This window comes from Protobothrops mucrosquamatus, unplaced genomic scaffold (genome assembly GCF_001527695.2).
Source record: "Protobothrops mucrosquamatus isolate PMUCROS unplaced genomic scaffold, P.Mucros_1.0 scaffold33, whole genome shotgun sequence".
Lineage (NCBI taxonomy): Eukaryota > Metazoa > Chordata > Lepidosauria > Squamata > Viperidae > Protobothrops > Protobothrops mucrosquamatus.
This window is the reverse complement of record NW_015386417.1, coordinates 1812798-1837109: the sequence shown is the minus strand read 5'-3', so window position 1 is coordinate 1837109 and position 24312 is coordinate 1812798. Positions and strand designations below refer to the sequence as shown.

At 34.5% G+C, this 24312-nt stretch overlaps 1 protein-coding gene across 1 annotated transcript in view; it reads left to right on the top strand.

Moving 5' to 3' along the window:
* CUBN (cubilin) overlaps positions 1-24312 on the top strand; it is a 198533-nt gene that overhangs the window by 33586 nt on the left and 140635 nt on the right. The window contains exons 15-24 of the mRNA XM_029283182.1: positions 2339-2495; positions 4231-4409; positions 6999-7161; positions 7590-7806; positions 8508-8638; positions 16380-16566; positions 17866-18026; positions 19160-19341; positions 20411-20567; positions 21546-21733. Of these exons, the coding sequence (XP_029139015.1) occupies positions 2339-2495; positions 4231-4409; positions 6999-7161; positions 7590-7806; positions 8508-8638; positions 16380-16566; positions 17866-18026; positions 19160-19341; positions 20411-20567; positions 21546-21733 (1722 nt within the window). The remainder of the gene's footprint in view (positions 1-2338; positions 2496-4230; positions 4410-6998; positions 7162-7589; positions 7807-8507; positions 8639-16379; positions 16567-17865; positions 18027-19159; positions 19342-20410; positions 20568-21545; positions 21734-24312) is intronic.

Below are 24312 nucleotides of genomic sequence, written 5' to 3'. Positions count from 1 at the left end.
TAAGTAGCGTCTAAACTACCGCATCTCCAACATTTAGGCTGTAAATTAGGATACATACAAGACAACTTTTTAGGATCCAGATGCCATCTATAAAACATTTTATAGAAATTTTCTCTTAAGTTCTGGGCCTGGGTAAACTTTACATTTCTGACCCATATTATCTCCCACATATCCAATGGAATCGGTTCTTGAATATTTTGAGCCCATTTTACCATACAATCTTTAACTAATTCCGTTTCTGAGTCCATTTCTATTAAAACATTATAAATCCTCTTTATATGTGCTTGATTTGAATCTTTAATCTGTCCTTGGTTGTCTTTATTTAAACATGCTTTGTGAGAAATGTTGAAAAAGATTCATGTGAGCTAATGTAAACAGGAAATATTAGAATATATAGCATTATTTCTTCTTTCATAAGTAGAATTCTTTTCCAAAATCAGACAGAAATCTGATGTAAAATGAAAACAGAAACATTTATTTATTTGGATTCATAATTTCCTTCTCTAGTTGTTGGCAAAATCATAGTAACATACACTAAGCCAGATGGAATAAAGCAAAATCCATTTTAATTAGGAACAATAGGTTTAATTTAGCAAGGCATTTCCTTTGTCTTGGGTATTAGTTCCAGAGATTGTAGGTTTGCCTGGTTGAATCTGTTTCTCTTCTGCAGGTCCCTTTCACCCCCTCTGAACCTCCGCACATCCACTCTGCTGAGGACTATGAGTATGGAAAGCTACATAAACACTTAGCAATTCAATATTTTTGCTCTTTGAAAGCATAGAAACTTGGATGGGGAGAATGGGAAATAGCATCCTTCCTTGCAAGGATCCTGAAAGACTGTCATTAGACTTTCAAATGTGGTAACTGTAGGATACCCCGGAGAAGAGTTGCCAAGGCCACACATCTTGAAACGTCATAAATTTTTCATGGGCACTCAGAGAAATAGTGCAGTATTGCTCTCTCAGAAGTGCTAAAGTATCTAGGATCAAATAGGCAGCTGGCTATTTTGGCATAAGTAGATGTTTTGACCTTTGAAACAATAACAGTGCCTGGGATTTCTGACCCTAAAATTGTATTATCTGTACTCTAATGTAAACCCATATCAGGGAATAACTATTGGAAAATACTGATAATTTGCTGTTAGCAATAACAACAGTGGGTGCATTACTTTTCATTAAATGAACATCCAAACTCATCAGAGTTTCCCCCAAAAAACACATTATTGATTAGATGATACATTATTTGTATGTGTTTCTGGATGTAGTACTTATCAGCTGTGCTAAGTGGTTATATTTGCCAATGCCTTTGTCATTAATGCGAATGATGTAACTGTTCCAGAAAGTGGTGATAAATTGAGTAAATTGCAGTGCAGTGAAATAAAGGAACCAGGCAGGAGTGTCTGCTGCAGGTTAAAAAAAAACTCAGGCTGATGGTCACATCATAGGATTTTGATCATATGGTTATGACCACTATTTTGTATTTTTTTATTTCCTCCCTCCCTGCAGACATTCCTGCAGGTTTTCAGAAATGTGAGAATCAAATTATTTTAATTGATAATGTATGGTACTACTCTAAAGGCTTTGAATTTAGAGAAAGTAGCATCATCTCATATAATATGTATTTCCTGTATAGGTTTAATTATGCTAAACCTGTGTTGTTTTTCTGTGTCATATAATATATGTGGGTATATGCACAATTCTGTATTTATTTATTATGGTCATATTTATATAGTATATATTGGAGGTGGTGACTCTTTGAGAGCTGTATGCAACGGAATTTCATTTTAATGTATGCTGATTAGTGTACAGTTATAGTTACAATAAAGTTATTATTCTATTATATTTCTGTTCTATTCTATTACTAATATAAGGATTAATTTTTTAAAAGAAGTAAATGCTTTTCTAAATAAACAGACTTCAGCATATTTAAAATAAAATAGAAACAAGCTAGAGATTCTAAAATGAGCTTAAAGTGACATCTATATATTTACTGTTCTCAAGCTGCATATATATTACCTTCTCCCCAGAAAGCAGATACTCAAAATATTTCTATATAGAAAGCTTTGTAAATTTTGTTGATATTTCCACTAAATGTCCACAAACAAGTGAAGTACAAAAGAAGTGTAAAAATTGATTCAAAATTTTGAAAAGCCAGCATGGAAAATATGGAGCAATGGCAAATTAAGCATTCCAATAATTTTCATGTTATTGGCATGTTTTGGCATTTCCTAACTATCTTACTATTTCTTCTCTTAATATTTCATTGAGACAACTGTCTGGCATATATATCAAATTGATGAGATAATTGAGATGATTAAGCTTTTTTTTTTATGGATTAGATCCGAGATGGTGACACTGTGATGGCTCCCATAATCAACAAATTCTGTGGAAGTATGCTTCCTTCTGCAATCACTTCCAATCAAAACAGTCTCTGGATCAAGTTCAAATCTGATATTTCAGTTAATACTTCTAATTTCAGGGCCACTTATGAAGTTGGTAAGTGAAACAACCAACTTAAGGTAAGGTACCAACTTTCATAAAGTTCTATGGTTTCCACTGACTTCATGGTCAAACTATGGTGTAAATTCTGTACACTATTGTAAATGGACCAAAAATGGAAACCTTGATGATCTTAGAGAAGGTGACATCATTTTCTTTCAATCTCATCCATTGCTGTCTTAAAGCAGTTTAGCTTATAATATGTTGTTTTACTGGTCATAATAGCAGATATTTTAGAGGATAGCAGATATTTTAGAGGACAGTAATCTTGCCATATTTCAGTCAGATTCCTCTAAAGATCTGACTGCAATACTTTTTTTCATTAATCCCACTTTCCTCAATTTTAAGTAGGCAATAGCAGAGATGAGGAAAAGCTGCAACAGTGGCCTTCAAGCAGCAGAAAACCTGTAGATAAATTATTCTGATTAAGTTCCAAATTCTCCCTTATAAATACAGTTGCTCGAACTTGGATATTGTTCAAAAAGTAAGCACTTTTTAAAAAAATCAGCCAGTTAGTCATTTCATAGACCAATCTAGCTCCACTTATGCAATAGTTCTCTTATAGTTAAATGTGGGACAGAGGGTAAGGGTATGTGCACCATAACTGATCTTTAGTGCTTAGAAGTAGTGAAAAAAGTGAGAATTAGAGCAAATTAAATTTATTTCATGAAGTGAATGACTTCATGCATACCGTGTTTCCCCAAAAGTAAGATCTACCCTGAAAATAAGCCCTAGCTTGATTTTTTTGGGGTGGGCCAAATATAAGCCCCATCCCAAAAAATAAGCCCTAATTTTGGGGCAAGACACACACCTAAAAATCAAGCTAGGACGGGGGTGTGGGATGTGGAGCTGCTCCATGCGCCCCACACCCACTTACCTTGCAGCCAGGCCTCTCCTTGCTGGCCCACTTCTTCTGCGGCATCCCCAGGCCTGCATTGTGCAGTCAGAGGTCTTTCCACTACAACCAAGAACCAAGCTATGATTCAATCCATAACTCAGTTCTGCAAGACCTCTGCAGTCGAGAACTCAGCTATGGATTGAAGCTCGGCTGCAAAGGCCTTCCGGAAAGGCCTTTGACTGCGAAATGTAGGCCAGAGCTTCCTTCTCAGCTGCAGAATGAAATTGCTCCTTCGGCCACAGAAGAAGTGGGCCAGCGGGCAGGGCTGTCGGTGCCAGAGATGAGTGGAAAAGACATACCCCCACAAATAAAACCTGGTTCCGCTTTTGGAGAGGCAAAAAAAAAAAAAAGACCAGGTCTTATTTTCGGGAAAACATGGTAGGTGAAATATTGGAGTTCCATTGTAAGCAAGAAAGGCATAGAAGAAGAATCTGAAGCTTGCAATTAGTCATTGCTTAATTTAAATAACACTTCTAAATTTCAGTGACCCCATCTTATTGTTATCAGTATCAAAATGATATATTGTCTATAATAACCTCTCAAATAGCAAGATAATTTTTGAATCAGTGAAGCTCTTTGTAGTACCTGACCTAATTCACTGCTTTGAAGTGGGTTCCCTCTGCAAGCTGTGATTTTTGCTTCAAAATTTCATCAAATAGAAATAGCTTTTCAATTTTTTACACAGGTCTAAGTTGTAATGTTAAATGATACTGAAGAACAATCTATAAAGGTACTACTGTATATGGAATAAATAATCATATCCATGTCAGTCAACATTCTACAAAATGTTTGTCAATATTCGTTACTAAACTAATTCTCCATTTCTCTTGGCAGCTTGTGGAGGACCCTTGTCTGGTGAAGGGGTCATCAGATCTCCCTACTTTACCAGATCATTGCCAAAGGGCCATATATGTGAATGGATCATAACTGAACCTGAAGACAATATTGTGATTCTTAATTTCACTGATTTTCGTATCTATAATGTTACTACTTGCAATTCAGATTATGTAGAGGTAATTTTTTTTAAAGGAAATTAATCTGAAAACCAAACATTTCAAAGGCCATGGATATGACTAGCAGTATCCCTTCAAAAAATTACTCACGTTTAATTTATACACCATAAGAATCCAAAATCTCCATACGTTACCAGTGAAATACAATGTTTATCATGACAGAAAGGGAAAAAATAAACTCTATTTAGTTAACTTAATTTTAATGAAATTTAAAATAATCAATTTTGGGTTTTGTCATTTTGATCCTTGACTCAAAGATCAAATGTAATGCTTGGCTTGAAAAATTGAAATATGCAGAAACTCTATCATATATCCTATGTAATTTTTATCAAGGTTAGATTGATCTCATAATTCTAAAATATTTGCTGGCACGGAAATTGGTGGGATTCATACTTTGAGAATACCTACTTAGAACTGAAAGGCAATGTGGGTTTATACATTATTGTAAACTGTATTCAGTAGACTATCAGTCTAATAAGCAATTACAAGAATTGTTTTTGGTAATAACTTTAGACAATGGTATTGTAGCTGATGAGGTAGAATTACTTAAATACTTTGTAATAAAACAAGAAGTATGGGAATTTGCACTTTTCAAAATAATATGTAGAATAAAACATCTATGTTGTTTTTACAATATATCACACTAGATCTTACAAAGTAGAATATGGCCAAGGAACAGAAAAGTTTCAGATAAGGCAGGAGAACATGGAATCAGACAGATAACCTCAGATGGGTAATAGAGAGTGCAAGCAAAGATAAGGAGCAATAAAACAATAAACCTTTGCTTTATTAATTGAGCAAGATCTTTTCTTGCATGATGCCAGAATGTGGAATATATTAAGGCTAATAATATTCTAGGCATCCTAGAATATCAGATTATTCTTTTAAGGAATCTTTACAGTGAAACAGAAACGATGACGGGAATTGATTTGAAAGAAAAACAGAGTGCTTCAGAATAGAAATCGGGATTAAGGGGAAGAGAAGATGTGGGAGATGCTAGGTTGAGCCTGAGGGAGGGATCAAGTGTGTTGTAACTTACAAGTACTTGGCCCTACAAGAGATCTGATCTCTTGCTCATTTCTCTTGTCCTTTAGTTGATCAGATTCTTGTAGAGAGTTTAACCTTGCAATAAATCTTTATACTCATTTGAATTGCCTGAATCTCCTAATTTCCCTGGCACTTGACAGAAGAGAGGACAGGAGATTGAAACATTAGCATTTGGAGATATGTAGATTGACAATGCTTGGTTAAACTGAAATATGGGAGATTAGAAGCATTTGTTATGAAAGTGGAAAATGAAAAACAAAGAACAGGATTAGTAATAAATATTCGGAAGATAATGATAATGCCTACCTGCATGATTAGTGAATTTACACTTGACAATGTAGCTGTAGATAGTTCTGTTATATTGGGCTCAAAAAACAGTTAAAAACTGACAGTGTGCTAAAGAAAGTAAGGGAAGATTCATTTTTGAGTGCAATTCAAGGAAAAACATAAATAGAATCATGAAGAATAAGGATATTTCTATGATGCAAAGTTCAGAAAAGTTAAAATTATACATTGTACAAGTGAGAGAAATAAAATACTTGCCTACACATTTTGTACCTGGGGATCGTTATTAAAAATATTAAGACTGCAAAAGGAGCCATTATTTGATCTTGGTTCCATTAAAGATTGACTTTTGGGGAAATGATTGGCAAGCAGAATTGCATCTATTTTTGCCATGTGATGTTTAGTTATGCTTGACAAGAATGAAGAAAATAAAAGAAGGGAAGGACAAAGTGGATGGATGGGATTCAAGAGAAAATTATCACTGGGAGAACTAAGGACAACGAAGTTACTACTTAGATAGATTAAAATCATTAGCATTGTCCATGCTGAAGTCACCAAAGTTGAACCTTGCTCAATAGCACTAAGTCACATTAGGACAGACATGTCAAACTCGTGATGTCATGTGATGTCACGCAACGTATCAGGACAGTTTTGCCATTGCCGGCAATGGGGTGAGCGTGGCTTCTGCATGATGCCTCCGGCCCGCGGGCTGGCAGTTTGACACCCCTGCATTAGGATATTTGTATTACAAGAAAATAATTTATAATAGTGGCGAATATCTGTAGCTCGGATGTAGGATGAGGGTTGAGGTTCACTCTCTGAGTTTGTGGGTTGGTTTCTAAACATTTCATTACCAGGCTAGGTAACATCTTCAGCAGAATTTAGGGGATGGAAGATGTTACCTAGCCTGGTAGCGAAATGTTCGGAAACCAGCTCACAAGCTCTGAGAACAATCCTCCATTCTTAAGAAAACGATTGCACAAATGGTTCCACTAACCCAATTTTATCAAAATGTCTATATGGTCACTCGCCTATTCTGTATGAGAAAACTTTTCTTATATAGAAAGGTGAGTAAAAATGATATTAATTTTCAAAAATGTCTTTAAAAAGTGATAGGGAAATTGGACAAAAGTAGTCTAAAACAGAATAGAGGACAATTTTCTTTCCCTATCCAAAGTCTTGACATGAATGACTCCCTGTATTATATGTGTTTAGCTTATAGGTATTTTCACAGGATTGAACTTTTTTCTTTTGCAGATTAGAAATGGCGGCAATGCAAATTCTCCTTCTCTGGGAAAATACTGTGGGACAACAATACCACCAGTGATTCATTCAAGACATAACTCACTTTATATAAAATTCAGAGCTTCATCTACTACAAATCTTGGTTTCATGGCTGAATACAAACCTTTTGATATAGGTAAATTCTGGTCGCTCGCCAACTCTCCCTTCCTCTTGAATTTGTTCCTCAATTATTAAGCAAAATGTAGTAAAGCATATCAATTAAATGTACATGTATTTAATGCTGGGTGAGAGAATCTGATGCATTGCAGATTTCACATTCCTCACCTTTGATCGTGTCATCTGGAGCTTTTATTTCATCAACCACATAAGCCAACATTATAAGACTATAAATTAATATGCATTAATTACATTTCTTATGTAATGCTATGCATATTTAGTTATCAGTAACACCCACTGAGTTTAGATAGAGATAAGGGTGCATCATTGAAGATTAGGATAGATGAAAGTGCTGTAGTCAACCTAGATCTATGTAAAGCTTTTATAGTTCCATTGTTATATTCTTTTTCATTAATATGATGGGGACTTTCTTTCCATATGCTATAGCATGCGGAGGGATTCTCACAGAGCCTAATGGGATTCTTGCAAGCCCTGGTTATCTCAACATTTACCCACATGGTGTCAGATGCTTATGGACTATAACAGTGCAACCGGGATATTTAATACATCTGACCTTCACTTATTTTTCCTTGGAATTTGATTACAATTGCAATAGAGATTATCTTGACATCTATGACAACAGCACCATGACAAAAATAGGGCGGTAAGTTGTCTGACTGTCGGTCTATATGTCTATTTATGCTGGTCTGCATTTTTAAATACATTTTATTAGACCTAAATCCTATTGTGTTTTGTGGGATTTCTTTTGTATAGGTAGCTCTTAATCTTTATCACAATAAGGTGTACTGTTCCTGGTTTGAAGTTATCTTTATAATTTGTTGCATTTCAAAGCTTTAAAAGTCCACCATATCATGCGCTGCCTCCATCTAATTAAAGGTATGCAACAGGGGAAAAGTTTTTTCTCCCTTGAAGAAAAAATATATGGTGGGCAGTGCTGAACCTCAGTGTATCTAATCCTGTTTGAACCAGCTCTCACCAATCTGTACTAATCAGAAACTAGTTTGGCTAAAGATCAGTTAGAAGTCAGGTTACCTGGCTATAAAGATAAGAATCATTCAATTGCTAGCAAAATATTAGGAAATCTGTTGTCTAGGCTACAGTCATTAAAATCTGACATTCAGCACTGCCCAACAGATACAAGATACTCCGCACAAGAATATATGGTTTCCAATGTATCTTCTCCATTGAGCAATGTTTGATACCAGGGATGCTGCTCCTGAAACCATTCATCTTGTTGACTAGATCAAGCTCCCACCCATATATATACTGTAAATGCTGAATTTGAAATCTATGAGCACAAGAAAATAAATTAAACATGTCCTTGTTATTATTGATTTGATATAGGTACTGTGGCAGGTCCATTCCACCATCTATTACTAGTAGTGGCAACACTGTAACTTTGCATTTTGTGACAAATCGCAACATTGCATCTGAGGGATTCTCAGTTAATTATGCTTCACTGAATGCATCTACAGGTATGACATTAAAAGTTTCACTTGAATTTCAAAATTAATTTCTCTACTTTCGTTTGTATTGAAAACTGGATCACAGAATTCTGAATAGTGTGAATTTGTACCTGAAAGAATATTCAAATTCATCTGTACTATAGGAAACTGCTAAAATGGAGAAATACATAAAAACGTTTAGACGTAATTAATTTCTCACCCATCCCTATTCATTTCTTAGTAATCTATAATGGGTGTATATATTAAAACATATTAATTTCCTGAACCTTTGGTACAGTTTTGAACATTAAAGCAAATCATAACATGAGGACATTGGTTTGAAAAAAAATGTTTCATGCAAACCTAATTACTTTGAATGAAATTATGGAACTTTACTATATAAGTTTCTCCTTTCCTAATTTAGCTAGAAGGTGGGTAAGACTAGATTGAAAATGAGAAATTTGTAATCTGGTTGATATATTATACAGTCATCTGGTTCATTAACTACAGTTTGTCAACTAAGCCATAAACCATACTTCACAAATCAAGTGGCCAGGTTCATATAATATATTAAGCCAAATCAGATAAATTATATTACAAATTAGTGAAATACTGGAATCTATTCAATATTTCACAAAGATGAATTCCTTCAGATTATGGTAGAAGGAGAACCTGAGATCTGTACAGACTTTTGATTCTTTCTGTTGAATAGAATGCTGGAAAGGAATTGCGTAAATGGAATCAACACTGCCCATCAGCACAATATTTTTTAAAAATAATTGATAGGTTGGGACTAAAATTTCTTTGGGGAGACACTAGAAAAAGAAAGTTTGGAAATGGGCTGGATTCATCTAGGTAGGAGCTATGCAGAAAAAAAATCAAGAAGAAGAAAACCCTATCAATTCATCCTAGGCAGTGATAGGAATGTTGTCAGTTCCTGCATTTTTAACACTCTTCCCTTTTCCATTCACATGATCCAGAAGACAGGTATTTTAAAGAGATAGAAAAAAAATTAAGGAAGCTGTGTATGCAACCTTTCTCTGATTTTATACAATATCTGTATGAGTGTGAGGTTTTGGAAGACAAAACAGATAGTTTTATCCCGTTCCCTTCAGCTTTTTTATATTTCTTCCCTTTTTGAGAAGGAAGACATTGCTGAATATCAATTCAACCAATCTATTTAGATTTTTTTTGGGGGGGAATTGCATTCATCTATAGCTAATGGAGAATATTTGTGCAATTACCAGGATCTAAACCAAATTGATGGCACCAAATTAACTAAATGATTTGCAACTATGGCAGACAAAAAGAAGTGTTATTGATAGTTATTGGCACTCTGGGCAAAGCGGTTATGGCTGAAAGCCATAGCATGAATAGTTGCTTATGTAACTTTCAAACAACAGAGGTGTATTTTACATTTCCTTTCTCTGAGCATACTCAAGATTCAATGGGTCTTTCAGGAAATAACAGGTTCCTCTGAACTGATAGCTCTGGAATAATATTTACTGAAAATCTGGCAGTTATGAATGAGTTAGGAAATGAAAGCATACCAAAGCAGATGAGTAACTAAAATAAAACAGAAACAGAACAAAACCTCGTCTAGAAATCCATTTTTACCAAAGTTGTTATACCAAACAAAATCAGATGTCAACTTTTATTAAAATAAATATTTATTTAGCACTTCAACTTGGAAGAAGCTGGCCTCCTTACTTTATAATAATATGTAGTCTGACCCTGTATGCTTTAAGGCCTACATAACTTGGATTCATTGGTGTGGTCCATGCTATGGCCTTACAACAGAAGAATGCTGCTTGCAATATGGTAAGCCAGAGGTAGAGAACTATGTTTTTTCTAAATATTGCTGAAATACAGCATCCTTCTCTTTTCACTGGCTGGGGCTGATGAATATGTTATCTAGTAAATTCTAGAAGGCCAGCAGTTCCTTACTCACATGATAAAGAAACAGTTCTTTTTGTTGGAATGGTTAACAGTCATTCTTACATATTCATTCTTTTTTTGTTGTTTCTCTGCCTACTCATTTGTATGCTATGGTATCCTGCTTTTTTCTGGGAAAATGCCATTTTCTTCTCTATTTTCCTTTTTTGCCCTATCTCTGCAGCTGCTTCTGACTAGAGAAGAATTTTATTGCAAATAAAATTGAACCCATATAGAACAGTGGTTTACTGCTACTGCCAACTGTCAGTCAGACTGTACAAATGATTTTTATACCTATGATGGTTTAATCGTGTAGCTTCTTTCTGTCAACCTTTCTATGTGTTAACAAGCTATTGGCATGGTACTTAGTGACTCTGAAGTATATTTTTGTAACTGCCATCCCTGCCATGAAAACATTTGCCTCCCTCCTCAGTCTTCACAAATCCAGTTAGGTATCATTAAATTAGTTATAACAGAGCAGAATCTGATCTGGATCTCTGATCCTCTAGCCTTAATTGCTACATCTGGAGGTTTTGTTCAAAGTGAGGCTAATTCTGTATATCTCTATTTATATCATTTCTAAACATTTATGAGGGCTAAAAAGAATCAAGGGTTGCTAATTTGTGTACAGATACACACACACACACACACACACACACACACACACACACACACACACACACACACACACACACACACACACANATATATATATATATATATATATATATATATATATATATATATATATATATATATATATATATATATATATATATACTTGATCCAACCACTTCGTTCTTTGTCTCTGGCAAACCAATATTCTGAAGTATTAGAAACAGGATTGTAAGAGATCCTGGAAATCTTCTAGTCCAATTCCCTACCTAGATCAGGAATCCTCGGAGCATACTAGACAAATGGTTACCCAACTTTATTTATAAAAACATCCAGTGATACAGGCACTTATGGCTCCAGAAAACAGGTTGTTCTACTGTTTCATAACACTTACCATGAAATTTCTCCTTACTTTGTCTTTGGATCTTTCTTTGTAAAGCTTCTTCCCATAGGTTTTTGTCCTACCCTCAGGCACTACTGAGAACACAAGTTGTCCTCATTAAGTGAGATCCTCACTTAATGACCACTTGTTCAGCGATCATTTGTACAATGGCACTGAGTGAGTTGAAGTTCTGGCCTTTGCAGCATCCCCTTAGTCATGTGATTGAGAGCTGGGAGCTTAGCACCTGACTCACAATTATAACATTGTAGCATCCTGCAATCACATGATCACCATTTGCAACCATAGCTGACAACCAAAGTCAGTGGGAAAGCCGGTCCAAATTGCCATTGATAACAGAGAACTACCTGTAAATCTGTCTTCCTATGGAACTATAAATTTCAGCATTGGGACAGTGCTGTTAAATCTCCCCTTAGCCTTGTTTCCACACTAAAGATAGCCAATTCTTTTAACCATTTTTCATAAAAGTCTGGGTCCATGCCTTTCACCATTTTGGATGTTTTTCTCTCTCCTTTCTAAATCTTCAGCAACCTTCTTGTACTGAACTTAGTATTCCAGGTGCAGTCTGACTGTTACAGGGTAGTACAGAATTATCAGCCAATTTTGTGATCTCAACACTGTATCTTATAATAATAATAATAATAAAGTTGGAAGGGACCTTGGAGGTCATTGAGTCCAACCCCCTGCTCAGGCAGGAAATCCTACACCATTTCGGACAAATGGCTGTCCAGTCTCTTCTTAAAAACTTCCAGTGTTGGAGCATTCACCGCTTCTGGAGGCAAGTTGTTCCATTGGTTAATTGTTCTAACTGTCAGGAAGTTTCTCCTTAGTTCTAAGTTGCTTCTATCCTTGATCAGTTTCCACCCGTTGCTTCTCGTCCTGTCTTCAGGCGCCTTGGAGAATAGCTTGACTCCCTCTTCTTTGTGGCAGCCCCTGAGATATTGGAACACTGCTATCATGTCCCCCCTCGTCCTTCTCTTCGTTAAACTAGACATACCCAATTCCAGCAACCGTTCCTTATATGTTTTAGCCTCCAGTCCCCTAATCATCTTTGTTGCTCTTCTCTGTACTCTTTCTAGAGTCTCAGCATCTTTTTTACATCGTGGTGACCAAAACTGGATGCAGTATTCCAAGTGTGGCCTTACTAAGGCATTGTAAAGTGGTATTAATACTTCACTGATCTTGATTCTATCCCTCTGATTCTATCCCTCTGTTAATGTAGCCCAGCACTGTGTTGGCTTTTTTGGCAGCTGCAGCACACTGCTGGCTCATATTTAAGTGATTGTCCACTAGGACTCCAAAGTCCCTCTCACAGTTACTACTATTGAGCAAGGTACCCCCTATACTATACCTGTACATTTGGTTTTTCTTACCTAAATGTAGAACCTTGCTTTTTTCACCATTGAATTTTATTTTGTTAGATAGCGCCCAATATGGGACTGATTCTTTTTGCAGTTCCTCCTTCCGTTATATATTCAAGATGGACAATATTTAATATTTATTGCTACGTATATGTAGGGATGTGGGTCTATACATATGTTGTTCATAGTATGTTTAGGTGTGTGTCATGTATGTGTTTCACTTTGAGAGCGGGCAACTAAATTTAATTTTTATGTGTGCCATTATGCCCACACTATAAAAATGACAATAAAGTTTATCTTATCTTATCTTATCTTATCTTATCTTATCTTATCTTATCTTATCTTATCTTATCTTATCTTATCTTATCTTATCTTATCTTATAGCACAATTAGTATCTCATGCTCAAATCTATGGTTTACCAGGTCACCCCAATCCTGCACACACAAACTACAGCCATTTTAACTAAATTTGGTAAACCAAGTGCTTAGCCTTTAATAGATATGAAATCATTAATTCAGTTTGGGACATATGCTTACATTTCAGAGATTCTAATGAACAATCTTAAAATAGGTGGTGAAGGGAAAGTTTTGTACTTTAGAGCAGCAGTCCCCAATCTGAGAATAATGTCCATTTAGATTGTACCTAAATCATAAACAGCTGAAAGCAGATCAGTCTTGTCCAGGGAAGGAACATAAACTCAGGATAGAAGATTTTACTTAAGGCTTTTTGAATGAATATATAATATTTGAAAGTGAATGCCATACTCTCTCCAAAATCTTCCCTGTTGTTTGCACTCCTCTTCCCTGCAATTACGAGATTTATGTTGCCTTGTGTCAACAATGGCAAGATTTCAAGTGCCAATACTTCCATTGCCTTCAGAAAAAGAATATGTTCTGCTATTGATGCAAGAAAATTTGGAGGAAGTTACATACAATAGTACAAACTGCTAATTCTCCAGGGAGCTATTCTTATTCCTTGACTATGGGAGATCAGATTTTAAAAAATCATCATGATGCAAGCATCTTCACTTGGCATTTAGAATAATGAATGTTTCACTTTTGGAGAACAGATGAAAAGAAATATGTCTGCCTCATTTTTCATAGCTTTGTTGTGCAAGCATAGATCAGCAAGAGGCAACCAAATAACGTTTAATCTTCTGTTGTCTGTTTTTACAGTTTATCATCTAATAGTTTCATTGTCCTTTCCACTGCAGACCTAATCTGATTATTTGGATTGGCTGCTAGATCTTGCTCTTTTTGTATATTGAACAAACTTTGTGCATATATTATAATCATTCTTTTTTTTCAAAATGTAATTCATATGTTGAAAATTAACACAATAGAAGTTTTTTTTAATGTTTTTGTTAACATACCAAAACTTCTATGAGGCTTCCCCCCCCCCCAGCAAGAAGTACAAAATAAAACTTTGTTTTTAATTCACATTGGGAGCATTCAATCCAATAGCTGAATTCTGCATTACCAAAAGATTTTCCTTGCTTCAGTGAGAAGCATGGGAAACAGAGGAGTTACTGTAATGGCTTTGGATTGAATTGCAAGGAAGAAAACTAGCCAAGCAGGATGTTCATATTTAATCTTTTTAGTCATTTATATTTAATCTCTTGTAGCCATTGTGCAATACTGACCAAAATGCATGTCCCAGCCCATTTTCCATTGCTTCTTAGATTTCTTAATCCCTTCTTGAGTTCTGTGGAAGTTTCAAATATTTTGATCAGAAGTTAGCTGATTCCTTTTGGGAAAGTAGAACAGGCAGCTAAATTCTATGTTTCCATAACTATATGCACATATTATTATGAAAGGATTATATTATAAGAGAATAGGATATTCCCAAATAAAACATTTATAGCATTTTCATCAAGGTACCTTCATACAAAGTCCTTCATGCTGATGAGTGAATATAACATTTTTTCTGCAAAAAAATTAAAATAACGTCTTTTCCCATAACTATGTGATTATCCTTCACAGCTGAGCACAATTCTGAGAACAGCTTTAGCTGCTTTAAAGAATGACAGTAAGATGATAATTCCTTTTTGGATGTATTAAGAACCTCCTTTTTAAAATAATATCTGAAGTATTGTATTATCCCAAAATGAATCTTCCTTTTCTAAGTCTTTTTATTCTCTCTTCCTGAGTCTTCTTTTTCTTGAGGTAGGAAAAAAGCAAAGTCTTTTGATCAATAGTCCTCAGAGCAATCTATTTGGACGCATCCTGAATTTTTACAAATAACATTAAAATAGAACTGTTTGCCTTGCGGAACCCAACTGGAATTATTTTTTTATGCAAAATGCAATAGCTTTTTAAAATAGCAGAATTAGAAATTAAACACTGGCAAGAAGATTTTAATTTTGTATTGGAATTTGGTGGGACAAGCAACTCTCACATGATCACTTGTTTTTTAAAAAATGTGCTAAAAGAATGCCTTGAATTGTCAGGGAAGCCATATGATCAAGAAGACTCTTCTACTTGGCTATGATATAACTTTTTACCAGGTTTGTCAGCTTCCAAGTTTTGGTATGACCTTTCAAACAAAGAAGAAAATAAGTTCTAGAAAAAATCTGATTGAAGTTAGAAACTTAGTTTCTTTTGGTCTCCTTACTTCAGATTTGTTTCATTAATAAGAAAAAAAGCTTTCTATTAATAATATGGTGCTATTAAACTGAAATGATGCTTCCCAAGAATCTGAGAAAGGCAGATGTTGTTTAATTATATCAAAGATATTGTCACAGGATATAAGTTGTTACAGGTAAAGCTGCTTTTTGCAATTGATCAATGATGATTTTGTCAATGCTGATAGTGTTCAAGTGGTGCTCCAAATGTTTAGGATTGTAGGTAAGGCACCTATTACTGTTGGGACTATCTATGTTTTGTTTTGCCACAGTCGTTCTATTTTGCACATCTTTATATTTTACGTTTTTCTTCAGTTCTTTTTCTCTGATATTGCAGTGTCCACTATCTACTATCTATAGACTCTTTTGTCTATCTTATCAACAATTGTTATCTGGAATGTTATGTGACAGTTGCCTATCTGTTTGAATTCTAAAGTCCTATAGCATTTATGTTCTTCATTTTCTATTACTTTGTCTATTTTGTGATCCCACCAGGCAAGTGGTATTTCTTGTAGATAGTCCCATGCACTATTGTTGCTACTTTGTTCATGTCATGAATTGTAATCAGTCTGTATGATCTTTTTGCAGCAGCTAACTAGGTTTCTTCAGCTTCTTCCCAAGAACCTAGCATGTCATAATGTATCGATATAGTATATGGATCCAAACAATGTGGCTTTTTGTAATTGACAGATGGAAGTTTTGATATTGTACCAAGTATGGACCACTAAAGCCAGTTTATGCAATCTTTCATCTTCGATTTTTAGATCTTAATACTTTGTGATATTTGTGGTTATTATTATTTTATCACTGTATTTTCTTTTCTGTTTCTTTTCCAGTATGTTCACATGAATATATAACAGCCTCTGGTGTGCTAACATCACCAAATTATCCAAACAACTATCCAGATAAAACGGTATGCGTATACAAGATCCATGTGTCAAACAACAAACAAATTGCTTTGCATTTCACCAATTTCTCTTTGGAGAAAGGAGCCATGTGTCTTCAGGATTATCTAGAAATTAGGCAAGTTGATTTCCATTTGACCATATTTATACCTCTGAACAGTTAACCACTTCACTTCATGGAACTGTAAGCCACGAGCAAATGTACAGTACTATAATTGTATTTGAAATTGTTTTATGCTCTGATTTTTTTTACCCTATATCCTACTGAAACCTGGAACTATCTTCTGGTTGTCTAGAACAGGTATGTAAAAGAATTTAACTAACGAAAGGATTAGGAACATTCTTCCTCAAAGGAATACATAAGATCAAAATACAACAAATTTGTGAAGCTCAACTGATTTCTTCAAAACAAACCCACAGAAGAGCTAGGAATTGCATTTAATTTTTTTTAATAGAGAAAGGTCCTCCCCAGCTGTATTTAATCTTTTAAAAATCCAGTGTATTTACAATAGTATTAGGCTGTTTGCATAGCAGTCTTCCTTTCCTCAACTGTCTGTTTAATACCATCACACTTCATGCTACATTGTCTAACTGCCCTTGCTAAGAGCTATATATAAATTATATTATACAACAGACTTCCTATTCCCATCCCTAACAATCAGCCAACATTCTCTATTTCAGCCAACATTCTCTCTTCTTTCTACATTGATAGATCAACTATTTTTTACTGACAGAAATTTTAGTAATAGGGAACTCAAATTTCTGAGAGAATGAGTGAGTGTTGCCTTTGAGTCAATTTGACTCATTAAACATCATCTTTCCAGTCTTGATGTCAGCAGAAATTCCACAGAAGCTTGCCATAAGTAATATATCTTGTTTTAACCTTGATCAAATAAACCAACTTTATATTTCTTTCTTTTACTTTTAAACATTCTTAAATTTGTTAAGTATTGTGTAAGCAACTCCTTTATTTGTCTTTCCTCAGTCAGCACATAGGGCTGCATCTGGGTAATAGAATAAATATTCCTTTGGATATATTCAGATTCCTTTTTCAATCCAATATGTCTAATCTGGCGCCCTTGTGTGTCTAATCACACTTGGCCAAATAAAACATTCTATTCTAAATAGTTGACTGGAGTTTATAGAAATGGTATTCCATAAAATTAGAGGTTAAAGAAGACTGTTGTTCTACTAAATAATCTTAGCTATATTTAGTGAGAAAAGCATAGTAGAATATGCTTTTGGGGAAATATTTCTAGTACTACAGTATAAATTGTTTTAACTTTTTTCTGCTTTTATTTAATTGTCAGTGAGTTTTTAAATTTAAAAGTGTTGATGCTTTGTAAGTATAGTCTTATTGGAGATTCAAGTCTAATTATTTTTCCCTTTATTTTTACCTATTTATTTTTGATTGAAGAGATGGAGGGTATGAAACATCTCCTTTGCTTGGGAAGTATTGTGGCTCCTTGTTGCCTCCTGTTACCATTTCCCATAGTAATAATCTGTGGATAAAGTTTGTGAGTGATATATATTTAACAAGCACTGGCTTCTCAGCTTATTGGGATGGAACATCAACAGGTACAATCAAAATATCAAATGTATCAGGTTATTTCTCTAGCAATTAGCAAGAAGAGAAGATAATGGATTTCTTTCATTTTCCTTGATTTCTTTCACTTTTTTTATCATTACCAACACCACTCACTTTAACTTTTAAACCTGGCCTATTGAGATCTATGGGAAATCTCTTTTCCTGATATGGAAAAGAAACGGCATTTTCAGAAGTAAACTCACAATGATGGAATACTATTTTAAGAGGATTTCAGCAGTGTATTATCCTATACAGGTTAAAAATTGTGACACAAATTAAGGCAGAAGAAAATATTCCATTCTTGGACTGCATTTTTAAATTTCTCTCTTTGCATAATGCCATTGTCACCATTTGAAAAATATAATTGCTGTACATTTAGATTCTACATATCTTCAAAAGGTTGCTTTGTTGGAGTTTCAGATAAAGTTGCTCAAGACAATTCTATGATGTATAGCATTGGCCCATTTCTAATTAGCCAAATGGAATTGTTGAGTTGCTTGGCTCAGGAAGAGTAGCTTATATATATGTACATAAACTTTAGTTTATCAAGCAGGATACCATCAAAACAGCCTAACCTTGTCTCAAGGCTCTTTGAAGACCAAATGATTTTCCTTCATGAGACAAAGTGTTTTGATGAAATAGGCTATGGTATCTGGATTCTTCTATTATATGCTATATGCTTGATAGTTTATGGCTTTAGGACCACATCAATCATATTTACCAGTTGGACGGTATATATAAATGAACAGATAATAATTTATGACATATTTTTTATTATGGGAAGGTTTCCTGAATGAAAGAACTACATGATTGACAGGCAGATATCTAGAAGTACAGACATATTTACATCCTTACATTTCTCTCTATAAATATCTATATGGATAATAAGAAAAATTATGTATTTTGACCTTTAGTTGGAATTTCATTTCTACAATTTCAGAAATGGATGGTAAGAGGTTATCAATATACTGAAAGTTATAAGAAGTATGGCCTTAATCCAAAAAGTAATTATTACTAATTCCATTCAAAATTTCACTAAAAGTAAATAGATATTACATAATGCTAGGGAAAAAAATAGAGTTGGCCAATTGTCATTGAATTGGAATTTTCTACTTATTTTCAGGTTGTGGTGGAATCCTTACAACTTCTTCTGGAATATTCATGTCTCCCAACTACCCTATGCCCTATTATGAAAATGCAGAATGTTATTGGCTGCTGAAATCAAGTCATGGAAGTGTGTTTGAACTCTATTTTGATCAGTTCCATCTAGAGGCTCATTCATCCTGTTACTTTGATTATCTTGCTGTAAGTTTTATTTTCTCTGAGGAAGGATGCCAATAGCTAATAATAATAGCTGAAACATTGACTAAGGAAATGAGATATAAAAAAAGGATAGCATTTGGATAATATTTATCTAAAGATCAATTTATGCAACATAAATTTTCCACTGTGGAAGTAATCTCAGATCTATATATCCAGATAAAAAGAGTATTACCCACATCTGCCCTGGAGAGGTCCAGAAGGAATAAGGGTCTAACTGGCCTGCATTTACAGCCATTTGTAGTGCCCTGCAAGTCATGTGACAATTTATGATGTTTTTCCAGTTTCAGGCAAAAGCTACCCAGTAGCGAACAATGTATTTGCTTAATGAAGGTCATAAAATCAGGCATGGTCACATGGTGACCCAATTTACAACCATCATAAATTCTGATCGAAATTCTGAGCTCAGCTATGATCATAAGTCCGAGACTACATATATAGCACTTCAGTTTCATCTCAATCTTGCTAGAAAAATGCAAAAATTAAATTCCTTTCAATTATTTCCAAGCTATTAGATTTATGAATTGCTAAATTCTTGGGAACATGGGATTATAAAAGTGCCCATAACCTTGTCAGCTTGAACTTTTGAACTGTTTTGTTGCTATCAGTGATTGGGCTGTTAATAATGTAAGATGTAGGATAGGAAAAAGGCTGTCTTTTGGCATGGGGAAAATCTGCTCTCTTATCAAAACTGTCTTTTCAATCTTAACCTTTTTCCTAGAATGAAGTTAAGATTTTCCTTGGAGCAAGGAAGTGATACATAGCATATATGATCTATCATGTAGAGCTGTGGTAGCGCAGTATTTAGAATGCAGTATTGCAGGCTAAATCTGCTCACACTGTCAGGAGTTTGATTCCTTTGATCCAAACCGACTCATCCAGCCCATTCATGATTAGGCAACATTCAAGAGTACTGATTGCTGGCTGATAACAGCCTAAATCATATTTCCAAGAAAACTGCATGGACATAACCAGAAACAGACTTCAACCCAAAGAAAACTTTGTTTGCTACATATTAATAATTTTTAAAAATTATATATCTCAATAACTGCAGGTGTATGATGGCAACAGTAGCAACAGTAACATGTTAGGCAAGTTTTGTGGTAATCAGATCCCGCCCACATTACGTTCTACTAGCAATAATATGTACATAAAACTAAGGACAGACGGGTCTTTAAACAAAAGAGGTTTCCTTGCTCATTTTAAGCAAGGTAAGTTGAAATATTTTAATTAAGTCCTACCAGCTCAAATATATTTGCAGCATTTTTGAATGAACATATAGAACCTTTTTAAGTGTGGATTTACAGTTAGGATAATAGAAAAGGCAACTGTAATCTTGAATCGAAAAGATAAAGGAGACCTGGCTGATCTAATTATTGTCTCATCTTTCTATTAGAAATTCAGACAATCTAGATTTTTTAATTGCGATGTTATCATTGTAATAATGTGTGTTCATGTGTGTGTGTGTGTGTGTGTGTGCACGCATATACACATGTGTTCAAATTCCTGACAATTTGGCGGAAATAGTTTGCCACTGCTTTTTCCCCAGATTTAGAGAATCAGTGGCCCAAAGTCCCCTAGGTTTATGTACCTAAGGCAGGACTAGAATTTAATAGTGCCTTTAAGTGCTACTTCAAACTCTCCCTTATTGCGTTAAAATGCTTGCAACACAGGAGATCCAATGATTTACTAATTATACTGTGCTTGAAAAAAAATATCTCTAAATTATCCAGAATTATTCAGTCTCCTAGTTACCACCTTATGTGTATCTATTCTTTTATTTTCAATCACACATTATTTCAGTATATTTATTCAAATCATAAAGTCCCTTACTATTTATCAGAAAACCTTTCATCATTTCAGATAGTTACATTCACAAACTTGTCTTTCCAAAATGATATTTATTTAAAGCATGGAAAATGAAAAAGAATTTGTTGGAGATGATTAGTAGGTGGGATTTTTATCTAAAAATGTTTCTGATCCTTTTTTGAACGTCATTCTTACATTAAAAGTTTATTTGCCTTCTCAAGATTTATTTTGGATTTTAGAATTCTGTATGTACTTTATTTTAAAATTAAAATCTGTATCCCTTTTTGTAAGGTCATCATATAAAGACCAGAATACTTATTGAACTTACTGATACCAATAGATTCTTTACATTCTTACATTTTTAATTTTTTTCTTCCAAGCTTGCCAGGGAATAGTAATTGCCAATCATTCCCAAGGCATTTTGGAGACTTTGGATTATCCTGACAACTACCCTCCAGGTGTATATTGCAATTGGACCATCCAAACTACAACTGGTAACACCCTGAACTACAGCTTTCAAGCATTTAGCATAAAAGGGGGTGACAGATGTGAACGTGATCATTTAAAGGTATGAAACGCAAATGTTATCCTATATTTTGAAATATAGTATTAAATATATCACTCCTAATAGAGGGAATGTCTGTAGCACTCCTTTCTATTCCTTCCAAGCCTGAAAACATTACTCTTTCATTATCTGTTCTAATCAGATGTTAACCATTTCATAATTTCTAGTTTCCCAGTTTATAGGTGTTTGAAGTATCAGAAAGAGTGTGACACTCTCAGTCACACAGTGGCAAGTCAGTGGCAAGCACGGAACTATTTCTTTGCAACTCTTTTTAAGGCCTAAGTTGATTGTGGATAACTGTTGAAACAACAACATTCTTATTAAATGTTAACCCAGATCAGAACTTTCAGCAATAAATCTTCCTTGGTCCTTAAAATTCCAAAGTCCATATCTGCTTGTATATCTTTCATTCACTATTAATAATTTATTTCTACTTAAGTCCCTCAAAGATTAGGAACAATCAGACTAGTATACCATTTAATATTAAAATTTATTGCTTTTTATAATACTTAAAAATACTTGAATCACTGAGATATTATAGTCTTCTGAGTTTATTGTACATATTTTCACAGCTTTTTCGTAAACCAAAACTTTTTACAGTTTAATGGATATGCTATGAAACATGCTCCCCTTTTATTTGGTTTAGGGAATTTTTAGAGGTATTTTAGAGGTACTTCTTTTTACTTAAATATCCTGATAAAAGTCAAGTGTTTAGCATTTTTTGACAAATTTTGATGATTAAATGCTTCCAGATATTACAAAAATGGTACTGGGAGTAGCCTATAGTTTATTTAAGTACTAACTACCCACCACTTACTCTTGTAAAAAAATAAGCTGTTAATCTCTATCTCTATTGTGACTTGTTATAATATGGAACAGAAAAGGCAAAGTTGCCTGAAATTAATTTTATCATTCTTTCACAAATATTATTTTAAAAGATGTTTTCAAAAGCATTTTAAAAACAAGAGGTTTGATAATAAAATTTGGCTAGTAAAAGGGTAATTGCAGATTAAATCTGTATTGGCTCCCTACAAATTGAAACATCCTTCAGAAGGTCTGCTTTTTCAAGGCTTCCCAATAATGTTCTTTTATTGAACATATAGCACCCCCTCCTTGTTACACAGCATCAGCTTCTGCATCTGATCCTTAAATAGTTAAGCATCAGGCCATCTGAAGCAGAAGTAAAACCACAATAGTAATCTACAGGATGCAAGAAGAAATACTCTCTAATTATAATAAGCCTCAAATGACTAACAGACTGTTTTTCCATGGTGCCACCAAAGAGATGGGGGAGGGGTTTCAGACAACTAAATCCCAAAATGAATGACTAATAACTTATTTTTAGTTGTATACATGTTTCTCAGCTCACACACCCCATCATTTCAAAGCAATGTGCCTTTTACCTCTATTGCAAGAAAACAATTACAGTCCTGCAACTGTAATTTGTATTGCTCTGTCATAGAAGGGCCAAATCTGGTCCCACTCTCAGATGTATAAATCCCAACTGGTGGCCAGTAATAATGGGAACTATTGCTACATATCTAGAATGCTGCAAGTTGTTTATGCCCAGCTTGCCACAACTCTGTTTTTTCGATGTACACATTTGACTCTTGGAGTGAGTTCTCATCAAAGGAGAAACAACGTTAACCATGTTTAATGATTAGGAATTGGGGGGAAAGTTTTAATCTGCTTCTCCAAGTAACTCCAATGCAAGGAGAGATAAGGAGAAGTAAAGGAACATTTAATAGATAACTGGCATGCTTTTGAATGATTTTGTATCTATACGGATGGATGGATGGATGGATGGATGGATGGATGGATGGATGGATATGATCTATACTCATCTTTTCATTATCCATCCATATCCATCCATCTTTTTATGTTGATGTATTCCCATTGTGTTCTTTATTTTATTGTTCTATTATTTTACTTCTATTTACATTTCTTCTTTTTTATTGCTCTAAGCCCCCAAAAATAGCCCGATGGAGAAATAGACAACAAATAAATTTAATAATAATAATAATAATAATAATAATAATAATAATAATAGTAGTAGTAGTAGTAGTAGTAGTAGTAGTAATAGTAGTAGTAAAGTTGGAAGGGACCTTGGAGGTCATCTAGTCCAATCCCCTGCTCAGGCAGGTAACCCTATACCATTTCGGACAAATGGCTGTCCAGTCTGTTCTTAAAAACTTCCAGTGTTGGAGCATTCACCGCTTCTGGAGGCAGGTTGTTCCACTGGTTAATTGTTCTCACTGTCAGGAAGTTTCTCCTTAGTTCTAGGTTGCTTCTCTCCTTGATTAGTTTCCATCCATTGCTTCTTGTCCTGCCTTCAGGCGCTTTGGAAAATAGCTTGACTCCCTCTTCTTTGTGGCAGCCCCTGAGATTTAGATTTTAGATTTAGATTTTATTAAATTTATACCCCGCCCTTCTCCCGGAGGACTCAGGGCGGCTTACAGCCAGTTTAAAACAATGATATAATACAATACAAACTTTAAAAAAGATTAAAAATAACTATTTAAATTTGGCCGCTTCTACTAAAAATTTAATTTAAAACCCCTTTAAAATACCCCTAGGCCAGT